We start from the raw sequence: 20319 nt of genomic DNA on the forward strand, positions 1-20319 counted from the left end.
ACTGGGTCACCAACTGGACTGAGATGCAACAATACTACTACTGAACCTCTCAACCCCTTCACCGTTGAACCCTGAACTCTTAAAACTGATGAAAGAGAAGAATGGGGTTGTCACAGGCTGGATTTTTACAAACTATGGACCAAACTATTGGTCATTTTGTTAACAAGTCCTAGTACGTTTTCATCAAAACGTGTCTTTTTTCTTGTTCTGAGTGCAATATGCCATTGTTCTATTCTGAGGATCAGGATATTTAAAGTATTTTGGTGAAAGCAGTGTTGTATGTTGTAAAAACATCCCATATTGGTTGTAAATGTATTTTCCATGTGTTATGTACTGTACTTGTATGTACTGGAATAGACATATTGGTGTATATTTTGTTTTATTTTAATTTTTCTAAATTCCTAATGACATTTAGAAGCAGCACCAGATTTTCTCCCAAAAAGGTCAATCCGTTAATTTAATTTTTTTGTGATTGTAAATGTCATTATTTTCTTCTCCTACTATTTACAATTGTGTTCCATGTTGGTTGTAGGTTACGATGTCACACAGACCTAGAATGATATTTTGGGATATATTTTTAGCAAGTTAAATGCTAAACTAGCAATTGTCATGCATTAACCAATGACAACATAACAACATTTGGATAAAAGCGTCTGCTAAAATGAATAAATGTAACATGAGTGCCTTACAAGTGATCAGCTCAGTATTGATATCTAAATTGATGATGTTGCTACCACATGAGATGCCTGTTTGTAGCTCACAGCCTGGCCGTGAGATAATGAGCACACTGGGGAAGTCTTTATGGAGACCAAGAGTACAGTGGATGAAGAGAAAGATGTTTACACTCCAACTCCCACCACTTCCATTGGTTTTTGATCGATGGAACAGAATCCTGTACATAGAAAAGGCATAGAGAGAGAATGACAGAACATTGCCACATGATACAGAGTGGTCTGGCCAGCTGCTGTTGCAGATATCCCCTTCTGGAATCACCCCTAAACATTCTTTTTAGGAATAGAATAGCCTAGTCTAGTTAACGTGGTCCATCGCTGGTCCAACATGGTGGTGGGATGGTTGGAGTGCACTTGAATTGTCTGTGGCCGACAGGAGATGTGCTTCACTAAATTATTATTTATTACACTGTACTGTGTGAGTACTGCAGTTAAGTACCTGTGTGGCTTGTTACCATAGTCACCCTGAGGGAGTCGCAACACTGGATGAAATATAAAGACCGTCTGCCATGAGATTACATCATTTTGGTGCACAGACACTAATTATGGTGATGTTGAAATCTAAACTCTTGACTCTTTAAAGTAAAGAAATGTGGATTTATAATTTGATGAGATTTTGTTGATTTTGATTTGGGCTTGGTTTTCTATATCTAGTTGTAGGTCTCAGAGAAAGACCTGCCTGTTAATGGGCTTCACTGTACCACTGGAAATCACTTAGTCCAGTCTTTGTCTGGAAATCCACTAAGATATACTCAGCTTTACAGTTTGTTACCTTGTGTACGAGCGATACAAGACCGTTGTAATGAATAAATGTTTCCTGATTTGAAATGTGCATTTTATTTTTACATTGCCACACTTTTGTGTTTTGTTTTGTAAATTTTTTGTGTTTCTCTCTTCACTGTGTTTTCGTATGTTTGTACAATTCACGATGCGATCTTGGAAGTCATCCTAGAACAACACAAAGCTCTGAATGACTGGCACCAAGCCCAGCTGCTGCCTCGCCTCTCAGGTAGTCACCTTAGGTGCTCTACCTGAGTCACCTGAGGTGCTCTACCTGAGTCACCTGAGGTGCTCTACCTGAGTCACCTGAGGTGCTCTACCTGAGTCACCTGAGGTGCTCTACCTGAGTCACCTGAGGTGCTGTACCTGAGTCACCTGAGGTGCTCTACCTGAGTCACCTGAGGTGCTCTACCTGAGTCACCTGAGGTGCTCTACCTGAGTCACCTGAGGTGCTCTACCTGAGTCACCTGAGGTGCTCTACCTGAGTCACCTGAGGTGCTCTACCTGAGTCACCTCAGTCACCTGAGGTGCTCTACCTGAGTCACCTGAGGTGCTCTACCTGAGTCACCTGAGGTGCTCTACCTGAGTCACCTGAGGTGCTCTACCTGAGTCACCTGAGATGCCTTCGTAGTCTGTGCTCTCGGCTCTACAGACCTTGTACTGACTAAATGAGTTGGGAAGGTGTGGGGGAGGGGCTGCTGCATCAAGGCACCAGCTCTCCTGTGCTACACTGTGGGTTTCTTTTATACTGTGCTGTTCCAGTGTAATTAAACAGTTTCTAAGAAGTCCATTGTGCTCTGATAGTTGTGTGCTTGTTTGAGTCATTATGCAGAACTGCTTTGTGCGTTGCGTCTAATCGAGCCCAACCCCTGATGGCACTTGTCAATACAGCGTGACAAAAAAGGAAATTTCTCTGTCTTTATTATACGAAGGCAACGTATTCACTGATCCAATCAAATATTTCAAAAATGCATACACAATTAATACTTTACAGACATTCATTTGAACATTTCTTAGTCCCAGTGTTCAAGTATCACAAATAAATTACAAAACAGTTTGCTATTATTTTTTTTTGCATACTGAAAATAATTTTGACTTTCAATTTATACAATAAATATACAAAACATCCAACACATGGAGGAAAGCAGACAGAAAGACAACTGAAACCGATCAAATCAGAACGCCATACAGTAGCACACACTCAAACACTGATGTTGCGCAAGATCCAAGGTCTTGTGGTACAGTAGCTACAGTTAGTGTGGCTTTAGCCAGTTAAGCTGCTAACTAAATCAACCATCTTACTTCTCTTGAAGCTCCATCTTAGAGGAAGACCTCCCACGTCCTCTTGACTTCCTGTATTTGTAGCCAATGAAGATGGTGGCCACCAGGAGAACCAGGCCCAGGACCAGCAGGACCCACTGTCCCGCCGCTGCTGCAGCACTGTCCAGGCTCATCCCCAGGAAGTCCACCTTCCCTTCACCTGGGCCGGGGGTGGAGCTGGGGCTGGGAGTGGGGGGTGCAGTTGGGGGAGCGGTGGCCGTATCAGCTTTTGAAACACACACAAACACACACACACACACACACACACACAGTGAGCAAGATGGATCCTGTTTCCATACAGTACATGCAACCAGGCCAAAACAAATCAATGTCTTGCAAATGAAAGCAACTGTAAATGTTCTGTGTGCACATTCGTGTTACAGTCTCATGGTCAAACCCTGTGTGGAAACAAAGTTCAGAGCAAGACAACTTCACGGAGGCTCATGCTTTCATGGCCTCCCCTTTCTGCTGGCCTCATTCTTTCCATCGTCTTCTCTTCCTCTGCCCCCCCCCCCCTCACACCCTGAGTCTCTATCTCCATTGTTTGTCCCAGGTATAGTGTTTCTGTCTGGTCAGACCGTTGGTTTCTTGTTGTATCTAATCTCCAACACATCCTTTCACCAGGAGCTCATCAGGGACTGAGGAACAGGGCTAGATTGATTTCCTTGTAAGCTGTGGCAGACCAAGAATTCCCCAAATCAATGGTTCAACTGAGAGCTCTCCCTATGTTCTTGTCTCTGCTGTGGTTCATCGCATTGACTTTGGCACATTTTTACAGAGTGGGAATGTGGGTATTCTTCATGAATGTACAGAAACCAAATCAATACACATACAGGTCCCTACCAGGATATACAACTTTTAATGAGGTTACTTTTTTTTTTCTTTTTCTGCAGAATGCTTTATGCTTTTCAATGTTTTATTTACATTATAATTTATACATTAATGTTTATTTTTCAGAAGATGCTATCTAAAATGACTTCCAGTGTGTAGAAACTTCGGGGGGGGGGGTGAAGGACCCAAACCCACGAGACAATGTACAACGTTCGCACCGCGCCACATTGCAGGATGACGTGTCATGACCTGAGGGGGGCTGAGGGAGACTCGATTCCAAGACACATTCCAGGACTAACGCCCTACATCCCTGAGCCCCCGTGTACACTTACTGGGTGGTTTCCAGTCGTACTCGGGCCAGCCCCGGACCTCGCCGTTGTTGTTGTTCTCCTTCTCCAGCCAGTCTGTGAGAGGTTTGAAGTACTCCACCAACGGCAGGGCGGACATGTGGGGCTGCCCTGTGATCATGGCCATGGCGTCCGGCCAGGGTTTACTGAAGCCCAGCTTCATCACATCACTGCAGGCATCAGGGGTCACAGGGTCAGGCAGAGGGCAGAGGGCAAATACACTTCTGGACCTTGAAACGAGTAAACTCAGTGTGGAGTGTGGTAAGGTGGCCTACTGACCCCAGCAGCTTCCCGGCCTCTTTAGACTGGTAGATGTCACATGTGTGGAGGGGCCCCACGTGATTGGCTGCTTTGCACAGGGCCTGGTGGAACTGGAACTGGATGATGAAGCTCACAAAGTATCTGATGGTAGAACATATGCACACACTTGATGAATACACACCATTCTCACAGGCACAGATTTGCTGTAACCCAGGGAGTGAAGCATTCAGAAGAGTCCACTGAAAAGCCATCTTATTGTAAATTGTTTTAGATGAACACTGTCCCCTGAAACCTAGCAAAAACATGTTTTTGACTCTGTGTATTAGACTTAGTATTTTTACCCAACATCCCATCCATGGCTCAGTAGTAGTGCTGTAGGGGTGTGATCAGTGGTTACTCTACCTGACATAGGGCACGTTAGCTGGGATGTGGAACTTTGCACCCGGGTCAAAGTCCATCTCTGTACGGGCCACAGGCGGACACAGGCCCTGGTACTTCATTCTGGAAGGGACACACAGACGGGAAGCATTCAAATCGTACGTTTTGCATCTTTCACTCACACAATGAATCAATTCATCCCTATTCTCACCTTACCGTTAGTTTGTGATGTTTACTCATTCGTTCAATCTCATGTTTGTATGGAGAGTCAGGTGGCTATGAGAGTCAGGTGGCTATGGGAGTCAGGTGGCTGAGCGGTTAGGGAAGCGGGCTTGTAATCAGAAGGTTGCCAGTTCGATTCCTGGCCGTGCCAGATGATGTTGTGTCCTTGGGCAAGGCACTTCACCCTACTTGCCTCGGGGAGAATGTCCCTGTACTTACTGTAAGTCGCTCTGGATAAGAGCGTCTGCTAAATGACTAAATGTAATGTAAATGTATGGATGTATGTTTGTGAGCATTCTACAGGCGCATGTACCTGAGGTTCCACCATTCCTTGTTGTACTCGGTCTTTGGGATGCGACCATCAAACACCTTCCATCTCCACTGGTCCATCAGGTAGCCGAAGGGCAGGAAGGCGATCTTGTCCAAGGCGATGCTCATCAGGAAGTTGATGTCACTCTCTGTGGAGACCGACGTGTTCGGTAGCAGAGGTAAGGGAGTTGTAATCCGGAAGAGCATTACGTTAACAGAACAACTGTACGGTACATAGACCAGAAAAGGAAATATAATCTCATCGGCACAACATATACATGCTGGTATTCACATGATACATTTACAGAAGAGGCTTAATCCAAAGCTAAAGTGCAAAGAGTGTATTTTGACTGTACAGCTGAAAATCAAGAATATAGTTTTAAGAAATGATCCCATTTAGTTTCCCCAGCAGTTTGACCCTACCATAGTTGCTCTCCACCTTGTCCAACAGGCCGATGCTCTGCAGGTGTTTGGGCGTGGCCACCGACAGGGCCAGCACATCGCCGATGGCCTCGTGGAAACCCGGGTTGGCCCCGTCGCGGAACGAGATTGGCTGGTCCTTGTACTGCAGGAAGTACTGCACGTGGCCCATCTCATGGTGCACGGTGATGAGGTCATCCATGGTCACCACGGTGCACTGTTTGATCCTGCAGGGGGCCCAGGGGGGAGAATTGTTATGACAGACAGGAAGAGTGGATGTGTTGATATGTTAAAGAATGTAAACAAAGGATGAAAGCAGTTGGATAAGGAGCTGCTCCGGATGCTGGGTGGAGCTGGCCGAGAGCCGTGCGTCCCGTGTGTAACTCTCAGGAGGCCAGCTGGGGTACAACTTGAACTACAAGTATAATTTTGCTGATGTGCCACAGCTACCAACTTGTTCATCAATCAAGTCTATTTTCATTTGCTTTGCATGCATTGTGAGATTCTCTCCAAGTTGACCTGAAGTCTTTGCGGTTGTAGAAGTCCCAGGCGGAGGCGTGGCACACGACCTCTCGACCTTCAGGCTTCTCCAACATGGATTTGCTCCAGAACTCTGGAGGCATCGGTATCAGGCCCAGGGACTGGAAGAAGTTGTCGGACTCCTGGAACATCCTGGTTGCATTCCAGCCCTGTGAAGAGGCAGTCCAGACACTGTCTGAGAGTCAACCTAAAAGATTGTGTTTCTGTATGTCCTTGTCTGTGTGTGTGTGTGTCTGTATTTGTGAGTGTGTGTGTGTCTCTGTGTGTTTGTGTGTGTGCGTTTCCATAAAGGGACATGGCTCTAGCACAGCGTAGCTGCTTGAGGTGTGTGTTTACCTGTTCCACCATGGCTGGTGTGGCGTCCACCTGTGTAGCGTCGGGGTAAGGGATGGCCAAGTCCATGATTCCAGACCAAGTCTGAGCCCACATGTTCCCTAGCAAGGCCAGGACCACAGACACACAGTCATCCCAAAAGCATTGGGAATGTTCTAATGTAGTGCGTTTTGGCAGACCTACAGATAAGTTTACACCCCGCTGACCTTACTGTACGCACAGTGTGTGGAGCGTGGGAGACTACAGGCCGTTTTGGACAGGCCCAATCCTGGGTCGCCCCCTTACCTAGCAGGTGAGCAGGGATGGGGCCCTTTAGGTTGATGTGATTGGCTCCGTACTTCTTGTAGAGGGATCTGCGCACGTAGGCGTGCACGTTGAGGTAGAGGGGTTCCAGCTCCTTCCACAGGCGCTCCAGGTCCTGCTCGAACGTGGGCGTCTCATACAGGGAGCGCCAGAAAGCTCCGTTGTCAGGGTGACCTGAAGACACACGGCCGCTGAGATGAGAGGTACAATACCACCAACACAATCCAACAGAACGCCAGTATGCTTCTTTGGGTCCCAGCGGTTCGGACGATCTCATGGAATCCAGAGCAATCGATCCTTACCACGACCGGCCCGACCCACATCTGTGGGGATGAGGCGGTATATACCGGGGCTTTTATTTTGAAATGTCGTACCGTTGAGTGTGGCGGCTTTGTTGGCCAGCTCCACGTATCTCTGGTAGTCCTGGCGCAGGACTCGGCCCGAGGCATCCCTCCAGCCCTGCCAGGCAAACAGCAGCTCTTTGTAGTCCCTGGACTCTGCCATGATCTTCTGGAGGTCTGGAACCAAGACACGCCCTTGTTTATTACAGCCTCTCTCAAGCCTCGGGGAAAACAATGGCTGCACTGCATGTTTGAGAGGCCAAGAAAAGCATTGGATGTGTTCTCCCTGGGCCTCCCACTAGGTGAACACCAGAGCCATGCGGAGCTTCATCCAGCTGGATGCTCCAACTGACGTTATGCTTGGGGCAAGCTAAGCCCCTGCCTCACCATAGTGATCAGAGTACCTTACAGTACAGACTCTCACCTGGGTCGAGAGGATGGCAGGTCCCGTTTTCTCGACACACTTTAGCCACGCTGTACTTAGTCTCCATGTTGGCCAGCAGATTGTTGTACTATAAGAAGAAGTAAAACAAGCTATTATGGTGGAGACAATCCATGACACATCCATTCTGGTGAGCTACCAGTCCGAACACTGCAACTGTGGCATCCCAGATGCATTCAAAACCCTCTCACCTCTACCAGTTCATCATCAGGAAGTCCTGCCCTCTCAATGTCACTCAGCTTGTTCAGGATTCGCTTGACGGAGGCGTCCTGGAAGTCTGTGGTGTCGTAATTGCGGGCCTTCATCCCGTAGGTCAGTGTGTGGTTGGACATGTCCAAGTTTTTCTGAAGCTGGAGACAAAGCCATACAGTAAACACGCCATTTTGAAGAAGTGAGTGTGCGTTGAGTGAGAAGAAAAAAGAGAGAGTAAGTGAGAAAGAAAGAGAAAGATGGGGAGAGACACGGAGGGAAAGAATGAAAGTGAGAGAGAGAGATTGAGAGAGAGAGAGAGAGAGAGAGAGAGGGCTAATCAAGTCTCACCATGTTCTGCTTGTTTGCCTCAGTGATGTCAGTGTTGTAGGTCCACGAGGCCTCAGTATAGTCGTTCCACACTACCTCTGCTGAGCTGTTGTACTCTGCCAGGAAGGCCTTGGCCTGCACCTCGTCAGCTATTTTATCTGGAAACACATGCTCGGGCTCAGGCAAGGCAAGGCAGCCAGGGCTTGGTACAGTGGTCCTCATTCTCCTCAAATAAGAATTTTTTTTCCTTTTACTGTTTAACATGGCAAAAATAAAATTGTTTGGAGAGCTGCGCGCAGGCATTGATTCTCTCAGACCCTGCTTGCCCCGCTCCTGTTCTCTCTTTCACTACAACCTGAATGTCCGAACCTTGAATTTTTGGATCAGAGTTTTTTATACATTTAAATAAATTAACATTTCAATTTTAAAGAGGTGAATTCATACTGTGGGAAACACAGGAATCATATACTGTAAACAGCTGAAATTATGAGATCACTCCACAATCACTCATCTCTCACCAATATCCTCAGGGTAGCCCTCTGGCATGGGCGGGACCCAGTTGAAGTCGGGCCAACCCAGGGTCTCGTTCTGGTTCTGCTTCTCCAGCCAGATGGTGATTGGCTCGAAGTAATTCATGAGAGAACTGGCATTCATCTTCCCTGTTCCGAGAGCATCTTGTAGAACTTCTTCCCAGGGTTTGGAAGACCCAGACTGAAGCACCTTCCTGAGTTAGGGGAAAGGAAACACTGGTCTCTGATCACTCAGCTCCAACATCTTTGGAGGGTTTCAGGTTTGAATCCATAGAAAAAGAAGAAGAAATGCCATGACACATCGTCTGAGTTCCTAAACCTCCATTACAGTCGGAAATGAAAATTGAGGTTGAGAATGACTTTATCAGCTAGTTCATGTTGGCCCTTAGTTGAAGAGAGAGGAGACCATCTTCAGAATACTCACGCTAAGATGTCTCCTGCCTTCATGGACCCGTAGATGTCACATGTATGCAGGGTCCCCTTGTGCCCTGCGGCCTGACACAGCTTCTCGTGGAACTGGAACTGCAGGATGAAACTCACAAAATACCTGCAGTGGTGAAGCCAAGTTAGTCAATGTTAATGACATTACCGTAACCCAATCTATGTGTGTGTTTGTGTGTGTGCGTGTGTGTGTGTCTGTGTGTGCGCAAGTGGGCTTAAACCGGGTCTTCCAGCACCTGATGTATGGCGTGTTTCCAGGAATGTGGTATTTCGCCCCAGCGTCAAAGTGTTCCTCTGTGCGTCTAGTCGGAGGGCAGATCCCCTGGTATTTTGTTCTTAAAAAAAAAAAAAAAAAAAAAACACCCTGTCATTCTCCTACATCTCTAAAGCAGTCAGCAAAGGTGTCAGTATCAGCAGAGCAATGCAAATCTAAAGGACATTTCGATTATTATTCCTACTTAGAAGGTCATTTACACATAAGAGTTTCAACTCGTGTAAAAGGAGATGATTTCCTTTCCCTCGTTCAGCCAACCATGTGGTTAGAAATACGTGGTACTGACCTGAGGTTCCACCACTCAGCGTTGTAGCGCTCTGGAGGGGTCCGGCCACTGAACACCCCCCACCTCCACTGGTCGATCAGATAGCCGAAGGGGAGGAAGGCCATCTTTTCCAACGCCATCTTCAGCAGGTAGTTGATGTCACTCTCTGCACACACACACAGTTGTACACACACACACTTTTTAGCCCTTGTGTTATCTCCGGGTCATTCTGACCCATCATCATTGTGACCCACCGTCGTATTGCGACAACTTTACCGCATACAAAAACAAAGTGAGGAATTTTCTTTTAACCGTCGGGCTGTCTCAGACCCCCCACATTGCGAAGGTTAAAAGAAAATGCTATTTATTTGTTTTTGTATTGGGTAAAATTGGGTAAACACAACGATGGTTCGTTGTGAACCTACGGTCATGTGACCCGAAGGCAGCACAAGGGTTAAGCAACACTAAACTGTATTTCCTTACAGTCTGCACTTCCAGGGCCACCATCCCTGTGGGATATATAGCATATTATAAATATAGATTCTGGGTGTAGTAGTTGTACCTTCATCGTTCTCCAGCGTTGGCAGCAGGCCGATGGTGTGGAGGTGCTTGGGGGTGGATACGGAGAGGGACAGCACGTCCCCTATGGCCTCGTGGAAGCCCGGGTTAGCCCCGCGGCGGAAGCTGACTGGCAGGTCCTTGTACTGCAGGTAGTACTCCACATGACCCATCTCGTGGTGCACGGTGAAGAGCTGTTCCATGGTCACCGTGGTGCACTGTTTGATCCTGAGGGGGGTGGAAAGGGTGTGTGTGAGTGTGTGTGTGGGTGGTATTTATTGATATACAGTATGGTACAGTGTATCATTTCATTTGAATTAATTCTTTACTATAGATTCATGATAATATCGTTTTTTGTTTTTTTTACACAGGTATGCTCATTCATGTTCATTGCTCACTTCTCTGCTAACGATGCAGTTACGTTGAAAGTATCAAAGACAGGTGACTAATGAGTGCAGTACAAATAAAAGGGATAGCGTCTTTTTACAATTTTGCCACGCAAAAAAAAAGGATCTGTAAGCTGACCTGAAGTCCTCTCGGTTGTAGAAGTCCCAGGCGGATGCGTGGCACACGACCTCTCGACCTTCAGGCTTCTCCAACATGGACTTTTCCCAGAACTTGTCAGGCATCTTGATCAGGCCCAAAGATGTGAAGAACTCCTCAGCCACACGAAACATGTGAGTGGAATTATAGCCCTGACGGAGACAGACAGAGAGAGAGAGGACAGAGACAAGTAGAGAGAGAGAGAGAGAGAGAGAGAGAGAGAGAGAGAGAGAGAGAGAGAGAGAGAGAGAGAGAGAGAGAGAGAGAGAGAGAGAGAAAATAACATTAGAAAGTGTAAAATCGTGTAGAAAAGTGATCGTCCCGAAGGAAATCGGTCTTGGACACATCCAGTTTTTACTGTTGAATACAAACGATACAGCGCACGCACACAATAACAGTCTTCACTTTCACACACGTACTTGTTCCAACATCTCCTTCGTCACGTCCACATTGGGTTTTCCAGGGAAGGGGATCATCATGTCGTAGATGTTGTTCCAGGTTTGAGACCACATGTTACCTGAGGGGAAGGTGGAAGGTCATATAGAGTTAGTGAATCTTTGTTTCCCCTCTCTGACTGGACACAGCTATACAAGATGCTGGGCTGTGAACTCAATTTGCAGGGCATTTCTTGTTGCAAACATGAACTTCTTTGCTAATTTTCATGTTAATATCCTTTACATTTTCCCCTTTAATTTATGAATATTGATCAAACAAATCTTGTTTAATCAATATTCATCTTGGACTGATTGAGTTTAAGGAACATAGATCTCATCTCTGCTCGTGACAGGGGAGATAGTGAGAAGATGCTGTACCTAACAAGTGAGCTGGGATTGGTCCTTTGAGGTTGATGTACTTGGGGCCGTAGTGATTGTACAGCTTCCTGCGTACGAAGGCGTGCAGGTTGTTGTAAAGTGGCTGGATGGTTTTGTAGATCTCCTCCAGGTCGTTCTCGAAGGTGGCCGACTCGTACCACGAGCGCCAGTACGCCCCAGTGTCAGCATGGCCTACACATGGAGCAGAGGACAGTCCCAAATGAGGACCTTTCATCCATCCATCATCTATTCTTCCTTTCTCTCTCTTCCCCTTTCGCTCTCTCCCTTTCTCTTTCCATCCCTCTCTTTCCTTTTAATTTCTCTTTCTCTCACACTTATTCTCGCTCTAACCACAGATGTCCCTTCTAATAGCATCATCGTGTCCAATCACAACGTCCAACCTCAAATCACAGCTAGCTTTCAGCTAATGTTAGCAGCCTGCTTGACAGTTATCCCGTGGGTTAAAGATCAGCATGGTGTGAGATCTTACCGTCAGCGAGGGAAGCCTTGTTGCTGAGCTCCACAAACCTGGGGTAGTGCTGCCTGAGGGGCACCCCCGAGGCATTGTGCCAGCCCTCCCAAGCGTACAGCAGCCGCTTGTAGCTCCTAGAGGTGGCCATGATTTGGGATATCTCTGGGGGAAGAGAAACCGGTAGAGGGGGAATCTTAACAATGCTCACAAAAACTAGGTCTGCTTTAAAAACACTCTACGGGGGTGGTTAGCTAGTGCTACTGACGGCACTGACCGCACACGCACAGTTGTGTGCTACGTAACCCGAGTTTGAGGTTTTGAATGTTTACATGACTTGTGTGACACTATTCCTCGAAGACAGAGGAGCGTAGCACACACATTAGCACCGAGATTATCCCTGAGTAATGGTGACGGGAAACAAAAGCTGCCCTAAAACAACATCTCTGTTTACAGTCCAGACGCACAAAGGGAGTGTGATGAGATGGGGAAATTGAAGGCCAAGGAACAAAGTGGGCTAGTGAGCTGTGTGGAAAAGGGAGATGACCCCTTGGTGTGGCCAACCCCTCAGGGTTTCCGTTTGCTATGATAATAAAGGTGGTGTAGGTGTGTGTGTGTTTTTGGAGGGTGTGTGTGTGTGTGTGTGTGTGTGTGTTTTTTTGGAGGGTGTGTGTGTGTGGGAGGGGGGGCAGCTACTTTCTGACTCTGTTTCACCCAATGTTCAGTTTTGTTGATTTTAACTCAGGTTAAACTGTAGGTTGTCCGGGTGGTAGCCAGTTTATAATTTGTCTGTGCTTGTGGAGGTGTTGGTTTAGTCTTGCATGCTTCTTATGCATGCCTTTGCTTAAAGAACCTTTGACATTTTATTTCAGTGCATTGTATATTGCACTGTGACAACAAATCTACTGAATCCTGATAGTGGATTTTACAGTAGTTTATGCGAACACTGCAAACACAACACATTAAGGTTTGTCTTCTGGCATTGTGAGCTTTCCATTAATGTTTGGCTACAGCAGGATGTCGAGACACAGACCTATTGTTGAAACACTTCAATGATTGAGAATGATAAATGAAGTCGATGTGTTTTAGAGTGCCCTGAGTAGCGGACCTCCATCATGCTGTTTGTGTAGCCTCGTTACCCAACATCCTAACGAGCTTCATCCAGCTCAGACTAATTTTCCTCATCCTGTTTATTTTCCTCAAGTCGATACAATCGCTCCCTCTGCACCGCTTCTCTTGTTATTCTGTTTGAGTATTCCTCCTTTCGATCTCTGCCTATTTCTCTTTGTTAGACTAGAACATTGTCCGAAGACAAGTACAAAATAGACAATGCATATGTGAAAATGTTCTGGCCTAAAAGCCTATAAATTACTGTTGTTAAAGTTCACAGATGCTGATATATTGCATGAGTGAAGGAATTTCCCTTTTTGACAAACAATTTGCTAAGACCTTTAATTCTAGACAAGTGTTCAGTTGTACGTTTAAAGGATTTTATTGCATTTTATTTCATCAACGCGTACCTGGCTCCAGATTCCAGCAAGGTTCTCCAGGTGTGGGGCACACTTTGGCTGTAGAATATATTTTGTCCATGGTGCTGAGAATGGTGTTGTACTGGGAAATCGTTGGGGAAAAAGAACATTAACTTCAAACTGAAACAAAAACAGCTATAGTCTCAAGAAATATGATCTAACATCATATCAGTGAAACAATGCAGAAGTAGCAGCAGTTAAGAATCATCCCCTTTATCTCAAATCTGATGCAAAGTTATTGTCAAAGTCATCCCCAGATACAGGAAACAGTTCCGCCCATTACAACACTGATATAATTAATCTTATGATTCAGCTTTCGCACGTATGAAGACACTGACCTCCTCTCTCTCAGTGGTGGGGAGATTGGCAGCTCCCAGCTCGTTGATTTTCTTAATGAGCTTCTGCAGCTCGGGAGCGAAGCCAGTGAGGGTTGTGTCAGGGAAGACTTCTTTGGCCTTCTTGCCCCAGGCTTCTGTGAAGGCCTGCTCCTCCAGAGATGCAGCCACCTGGAGGCACAAGTGCTCCCAGCTCAGTATTTCTTTTTTTTTTTATTTCACCTTCGGTAATCAGCGTGTCGATGTCTTCGGGGTAATCAAGGTGAATCATCCCCTCAAAACTCAAGCTGCTGGGAAGGTACACTGGTTTTACCCCAAACATGTTTGGAAACGAATTACATCAAACTATTTTATGAATCTAATCTCTTAAATAAAAAAAACTTTTAATTGGATGAACTATTTGATCTTGACTGTTGCTGAAACGCCATGCCTTCCTGCTCTGGAGGGCTTTCGAAGTGTCACCGAGAGGAGCAAGGCTGGGTCAGGGAATAACAACCTCAGTTAGAGCGAGGTCAATGTTAACGGCACTTACAATGTCCTCCCAGAAGCCTTCAAGGCACCTGTCGACACATCCACTATTGTTACAGGGAAGGTCAGTGTGTAGACTGTGGTCTAATGAGTGCTATTCTGCGTGATAGTGATGGATTGAAGAGTTCTCTGAGACAAGGCCATGGAACATAGAACCTTTTCTTGTATCATTGTACCACCGACTGCGACACAGAGTCCAGTATACCAGGTGTGACAGTTTGAAGAAGTTCTCATCATGATGAACAAATAAACCTTGGTTTGCAGCACCAGTCAACTGACAAGATGTTAAAAGGCTGTCAGGAATTCATGTCTGGGTGACTGCTGTAGCAGAATCCACAATCACCCCCCTGCATCACAAGTCATGTGCATATTTACTGGTCCAGTTTTAGTCCTGCTGAGGTCCATATTGCATGTCAGATCCAAATATTGTGCAACAAATGATTTCACATAACACATTACTCAGACAGTGTCATTTTAACCAGAGTGCATCATAACATCTCTGTCAAATCGCTGACATTTGCCCCAGAACTGATAGAATGGTCCATCTATCTTCTACTGATTAACCCACAGTAAACTGGACACAGTGTGATGCATCAACTCAAACTCTCTGTCTACTCCTCTCTTTTATGTCCTTTCTCTTTTTTTCTACCTTTCTCGCTCTCTGTTCCCTTCCAGGCTGTAAACATTAAATTACATTATAAAGTTGTTATGGTTTATAGACACTTCATATTTGTTCTTTCCCCATTCTGTTATGGTTTTATAGATACTTCTTTTCTTTACACATTCTGCAGCAATAAAAACCTATACATTTCCTTGTTTCTCTCATACATATAATGTAGTCCTCTCAAAGTCTCTGTGTGTGCGTGTCTAAACAGTATAGGCACATTAGGATGGTCACATCTAGCCCAACTCTGTTGTTCCCTCTGTGAAAGGAACTTAGAAAGTGTACTTTTCTTAAACAGTGTAATGTTCACTTCAGAACAACTACTGAATAAAAAGGCAGAGACTTCTTTGAGTTTGAGGAGCTCAATTTTTGTAAAGTGTGAGCTGAACCAAGGCAGCTTCTGAAAGAGCAAACACACAATCGTTTTGGACGGGCAGTGCCAGTTACAAGTGCTTGGTTGGGCAGTGTGTCAAAGGACCGAGGGTCGTCCACAATCACTACTGCTGCTTTTGGTCTCCCGTCACCCCAGGACCAGGCCTTCTGCTGTTTGATCGTGTTTTCGCTTCTCATTTGCACTGAGATGAAATGATCTACCACCTCTGAAGCAGCAAGGAGTGAGTGCCTGTGTGTGCGTGTGTGTGTGTGTGTGCGTGCAGGCATGTGTGTTGGTGTGTGTTTGTGTGGCCAACAAACTACTCGGGCACACCAACACACATGCCTGCTTGCTAGTTTGTTGGCCACACCCCCTACAATGCAGCCTTTTCCTAAATCCTAGAATGAATTTAACTTCCACTCGAAAAAAAACTAAGCTGAACGTCAGGGAATGGATCCACCTGGGGATTTCCAGAACAACCACGGTCGCAGGAGTGGACAGTCATGTACATCCCAGCACACTCCATTGTCAGCCTCGAGAGAGAGAGAGAGAGAGAGAGAGAGAGAGAGAGAGAGAGAGAGAGAGAGAGAGAGAGAGAGAGAGAGAGAGAGAGAGAGAGAGAGAGAGAGAGAGAGAGAGAGAGAGAGAGAGAGGGAGAGGGAGAGGGAGAAAGAGAGGGGGGGGGGAGAGAGAGAGAGAAAGAGAGAGGGAGAGGGAGAGAGAGAGAGAGGGCTGAGCTGAGCTGAGCTGAACACAGCGAACGAGCTGCTCTCTGGCTGCCAAATCCCATCGGGCTCAAAGCCCCTGATTCCCTTTGATCCTATCTTTGAAGTGTCCAGAATAATAGCGTTCATAACGGGCAGCCCACAGGTCGGACCCAAGCTTGCTTTTCTTGCACCTCACGTCCTGGGTTCTTCCTGGGAGAGGCAGGCATTGTGTCGAATGACCCCTGTGACACGAGCGAGGCAGGGGAGAGCCTACACCTGTTGTATTGGACATGTGCTGGAGTCCAGCTCTAAGCTGGGCTGGTGGTATTGTAAAAACCCTGTTGAGACAGCTGCCTGACAAGGGAAAGCAAAATAAACTAGACAAAGGCGGTCGATGCTTGACACTGTGTATGTGTTCATCCTGTATGTGTGTGTGTGTGTGTGTGTGTGTGTAGGTGGCTCGGATGGATGGATGGGCAGGTGGGTGGATGGGTGTGTGCCCATGCATGTGCATGAGATTGTGCGTTTGTCTTCCTAAATCTCCTTTCTCGGTGCTGGAAAAAAAAGCACATTTTTCACTGATCCCACCTACTGTCTGGATTCTGGTATTCTCTCTTTGTTTTCCAGCCTGCACCACCTCTGTGTGTGGAAATGCAAATGGCCCTCTAGCATACAGAGAGAGGAAATTGTAAAAGTAGAACCATCTGGAGACAGTAAGCTAATGCCTCTTCTGGCCGAAAGATCCTCAAACCCCCAAAATATCTGCAGCTAAGACAAAGTCTTATGGAAGCCTTGTGGCAAGCGAGGTTTACAGGGACGTGAAAAGACTCTGTCTTTATAGCCCAATAGAAAACGAATAGAACCAGGCATTATAACTACTAAACATCTGACTAAACACACTGGCTGACTCCCCCTGCTCACAGCCCCAAAACTCCGCCAACCGCTCCTGGAACTCGTTTCAAAGACTCAAAGACGCCCGAGCCACATGTGTTCGGATTGCTTTTCAAGGCACCAGAAACGCACATGCAGAGTTGGCCCAGCAGTGTGGTAACGGGGCATGTCATTCTGGACGACCATGAATAGGCGTGATCCTAAAGTCCCCAAAGTCATGCAGGGCTTCGCTCAACAGACATCCCTCTGTGGGTGCAGTCGTGATACAAGAGAGCGGTCCAGCAAATCGCAAGGGTCTGTTTAAGGTTTTATATACAGCAAAAAAAATGGCAAACATATTTTCTCTATAAGTAAATGTTGACAGTACACTACCTGCAGCTCGGAATTGTGGTCCGTCAAGTTAGTGTTGTAGGTCCAGCTCGCACTGGTGCTGAGGAAGAAGACTTGCTCTGCTGTGCTGTTGTAGTCGCTGACAAACCGTTGGGCATCCACCTCTGTTGACGTGTAGTTTCCTGGCATCCACTCTGGTGGCAGGGCTTCAGAGAGTCCCAGGACTGGCAGCAGTAGCACTGCTGCCCACAGCATTCTGGCCCCTCTGCAGTCTCCACAACCTGGGGGGGGGAAGCCTAGAGGGAGTGCTGGAAAAGTAGTGTCTGAGAGGAGCGCAGGCTTCTGATCCACTTGTTGCCGCTGCGAGTGTGCACCTTTCCTGAGTGTTGCTTTTATCCAAGTTGCCTCTGCCTGTTTGTCAAAGGCTGTGCAGCCTCAGCTAAGTTCCCTTCTTAAATACCAGCTGAACCCAGCCCACACTTATCTGCAGACGTCCCCTCGCCACTTTACAGCGCGGCACTGACACTATCTCTCTCTCTCACTCACTTCCTCCTTCTTGTTTAACCTGCTCGTCTGCCCCTCTCTCTTTCCTTCTCAGTCTCTCTTTCTCCCCCCCCCCTTATTCCTTTACCCTCAAGGCTTCCTGGTTGGCCAGCGTTGGTAATGATCAGAATCACAAGAGCTGCCCCTTTGCGCTGCTTGAAGCTGCCACTGCGGTGTCAGACAGGAGATCAGTTTTTACACTCCATCGCTGCTGACAGGCGGCTCCTCAATCACCCACACTCCCCTCAGCCCACAGGATGAGAGAGAGAGAGAGAGAGAGAGAGAGAGACAGAGAGAGAAACAAAAGAATGAAAGAGAGAAGTGTTCGGAGGAGGGGGAGACAGAGTTAGAGTGAGAGGAAAAGACAGGGACAAAGAGGGAGAGAGAGGGGAGAGCAAGAGGGAGAGAGGAGGGAGAGAGGAGGGAGAGCAAGAGGGAGAGAGGAGGGAGAGAGGAGGGAGAGCAAGAGGGAGAGAGGAGGCAAGCCCAGCGATGTGGAGACGAGAGAGAGGGGAGGGGGAAAGAGATTATGAGGTGGGAGTTCCAGAGACACGATATGAGTGAAATGGGATTCTTATGTACAACAAGTGCTGTTTCTCCCTGCCCTGGGTGTTTTCCTGTGTCCTGTGTCATTGTCTTCACCTGTCTTGTTAATTGCTGTGTCGTTGTGTTATTGCGTCCACCTGTGTCTTGTTTGGCTGTGTTTCTAGCTTCCTGTTGTGTGTCCAGTCCTTGTCTTATGGTCGTCCTTTTGTTTCTGTGAACCCCGTCTGCTTCTCTCTCCAACATGTGGGTCCTACCCCTGCACCCAAACGTTTCTCTCTCTCTCTCTCTTTCCTTCACTCTCTCTCTCTCCCTCACTCTGTGCATCTCTTTCTGTACTGTGCAATTATTTATGCACAGCTAAGGTAATCATGTGTTTGAGCACGACAGAGTAAGTTACTCAGTAGATGAGCTGCGGTAACGGTCCACACCTGGTTTTCACAACCTCACACTCTTCAACTTCAACGTGATGAAACAATTGCTGCTCCGCCTCCTAGCCTCCACTGAGGCTGTGAGCTCAGGTCTTTCTGGGTAACAAGAGCCTGAGAGGTGGGTGTCACACAGAGGACAGAAGCCAGGGGCAGGGGGGGGCACATTAACATATTCTCCAGCGTTTGAATCCAAACAGCACTGTGAACTATTAAACATTCTGCAGAGCACGAGAACATGTGGTGCAGTGGATATACCGGAACTGAACAGATGCTGGTGGGGGTGGAGAGGGGATCACATAGCCAAATCAGAACTGAACTGGGGCTTTATAAGAGAGTAGGAGGGTGAAGGGGGGGGGGGAGAGGAAGAGAATGAATGGGAAAGAGAGAACAGGGAATGGCCTCAACACATGGAAACACAGAACATGTGGTGCGTGTATGTATGAAGACTGAGGCATAATCGTTGAGGAAGCGAACCGTGTAGTTGCTCTTAAGACCTGTGTCAACTATGTCATCGTCATGGAATTCTCGAGAATCTCCTCAAGCAGTTTTAGTGAGTGTACAAGTTTGCCCAATCCTATTTGCTAAATGCTACATGCAACATTTAGCATATCCTGCACCCTGAATGTTCTTCGCATATTAAACAAAGGGGTAGCATAACTCTTAACATAGAGTCTTGGGCCGGGGCCGCGACCATGGACGTTCAGAAACACGCAGAACTGTGTTGTTTTCTATTGTTTCTCACGTTTGTAACTCTACACTCAAATTAAATCATATGTACTTACAACCACAGAATAAATAAATAAGCAAAACCTCAAGGCAGATGCACACCTGAACAGAGCTGGTCATGAGCTTTGCAACTGAGAAGTTCACCTCCAAAGAAGGTCTGTGTTCTCTCCATTATTTGATCTATTTGATTCACGATCTCACTAGAACGAAAGCTAAACAACACAAAACAGAACCAGTTATTGCGGGCACTTGTCTATCAAACCAAATCCACCTTTAGTCATTTTAACATTCTGGAAATAGTGAGGAGAAAACCTCAACAGGGAATGACGTTGTGGAAGAGACTGTTCCCATATTGGGCAATCATGCAAGGTTACAAGGACTGTTTTAGAGAGAACGTTCTTAAGTTAGTAACAAAACTGTGGTTGTTACTAGTCACTGTTTCCACTGGAAACGTGGTCAGGCTTAGTCACAGTCCTGCCTCCCATTCTGACACCACGAGTCTACTGGAAGTCTGCTGACAGTGTCACTCAACGATCTTGATAATATTACGATTGATACATTAATAGCAGTTAATACTGGTCGTTATGTTATAGTGTTGTTCAAAGTCTGCAAAAATCCAGATAACTGCGATGGCTTTCGTTAACAATGAGCCTTAGGCTACAGTGTCTGGACATGACGTGACTGTTATCTCTCAAGCCAAGGTCTTTGCATCCAAACGTTGTTCCGTTCCGAACTTGATGGCAGTGGTGC

The 20319-nt window shown here is 46.6% G+C and overlaps 1 protein-coding gene and 1 long non-coding RNA gene across 2 annotated transcripts; one reads left to right on the top strand and one right to left on the bottom strand.

Annotated features, from left to right (window-relative positions):
- Positions 1–1676: 1676 nt before the first annotated feature.
- On the top strand, positions 1677–2306 carry LOC136950164 (uncharacterized). The gene is made up of 2 exons (XR_010877474.1): positions 1677–1753; positions 1961–2306. It is a non-coding gene; the product is annotated as an uncharacterized lncRNA (long non-coding RNA).
- A 96-nt stretch (positions 2307–2402) lies between these two features.
- Positions 2403–17796, bottom strand: ace (angiotensin I converting enzyme (peptidyl-dipeptidase A) 1). Its single transcript, XM_067244298.1, has 25 exons — positions 17369–17796; positions 13837–14004; positions 13490–13580; positions 11991–12134; positions 11501–11692; positions 11108–11205; positions 10671–10840; positions 10150–10373; positions 9609–9753; positions 9285–9383; positions 9032–9154; positions 8596–8801; positions 8099–8235; positions 7750–7908; positions 7541–7628; positions 7150–7293; positions 6758–6949; positions 6476–6573; positions 6119–6288; positions 5603–5826; positions 5184–5328; positions 4673–4771; positions 4289–4411; positions 3995–4179; positions 2403–3057 (listed from the first exon to the last, which is right to left on the bottom strand). The coding sequence occupies exons 1-25, from the start codon at positions 17579–17581 to the stop codon at positions 2810–2812; spliced, it is 3885 nt and encodes a 1294-aa protein (XP_067100399.1). The 5' UTR covers positions 17582–17796; the 3' UTR covers positions 2403–2809.
- Between the last annotated feature and the right edge of the window lie 2523 nt (positions 17797–20319).

The sequence above is a fragment of the Osmerus mordax genome, chromosome 10 (genome assembly GCF_038355195.1).
Source record: "Osmerus mordax isolate fOsmMor3 chromosome 10, fOsmMor3.pri, whole genome shotgun sequence".
NCBI lineage: Eukaryota > Metazoa > Chordata > Actinopteri > Osmeriformes > Osmeridae > Osmerus > Osmerus mordax.

Bases quoted from the DNA above. Each gene is read 5' to 3' on its own strand.
- ace (XM_067244298.1), bottom strand. From the start codon at position 17,581: ATGCTGTGGGCAGCAGTGCTACTGCTGCCAGTCCTGGGACTCTCTGAA. The intron at 10,374-10,670 runs GTCAGCTTACAG...CACCCCCCTCAG, and splicing joins TACAACCGAGAGGACTTCAG to GATCAAACAGTGCACCACGG. The intron at 9,754-10,149 runs GTACAACTACTA...GTGTGTGTGCAG, and splicing joins AACGCTGGAGAACGATGAAG to AGAGTGACATCAACTACCTG.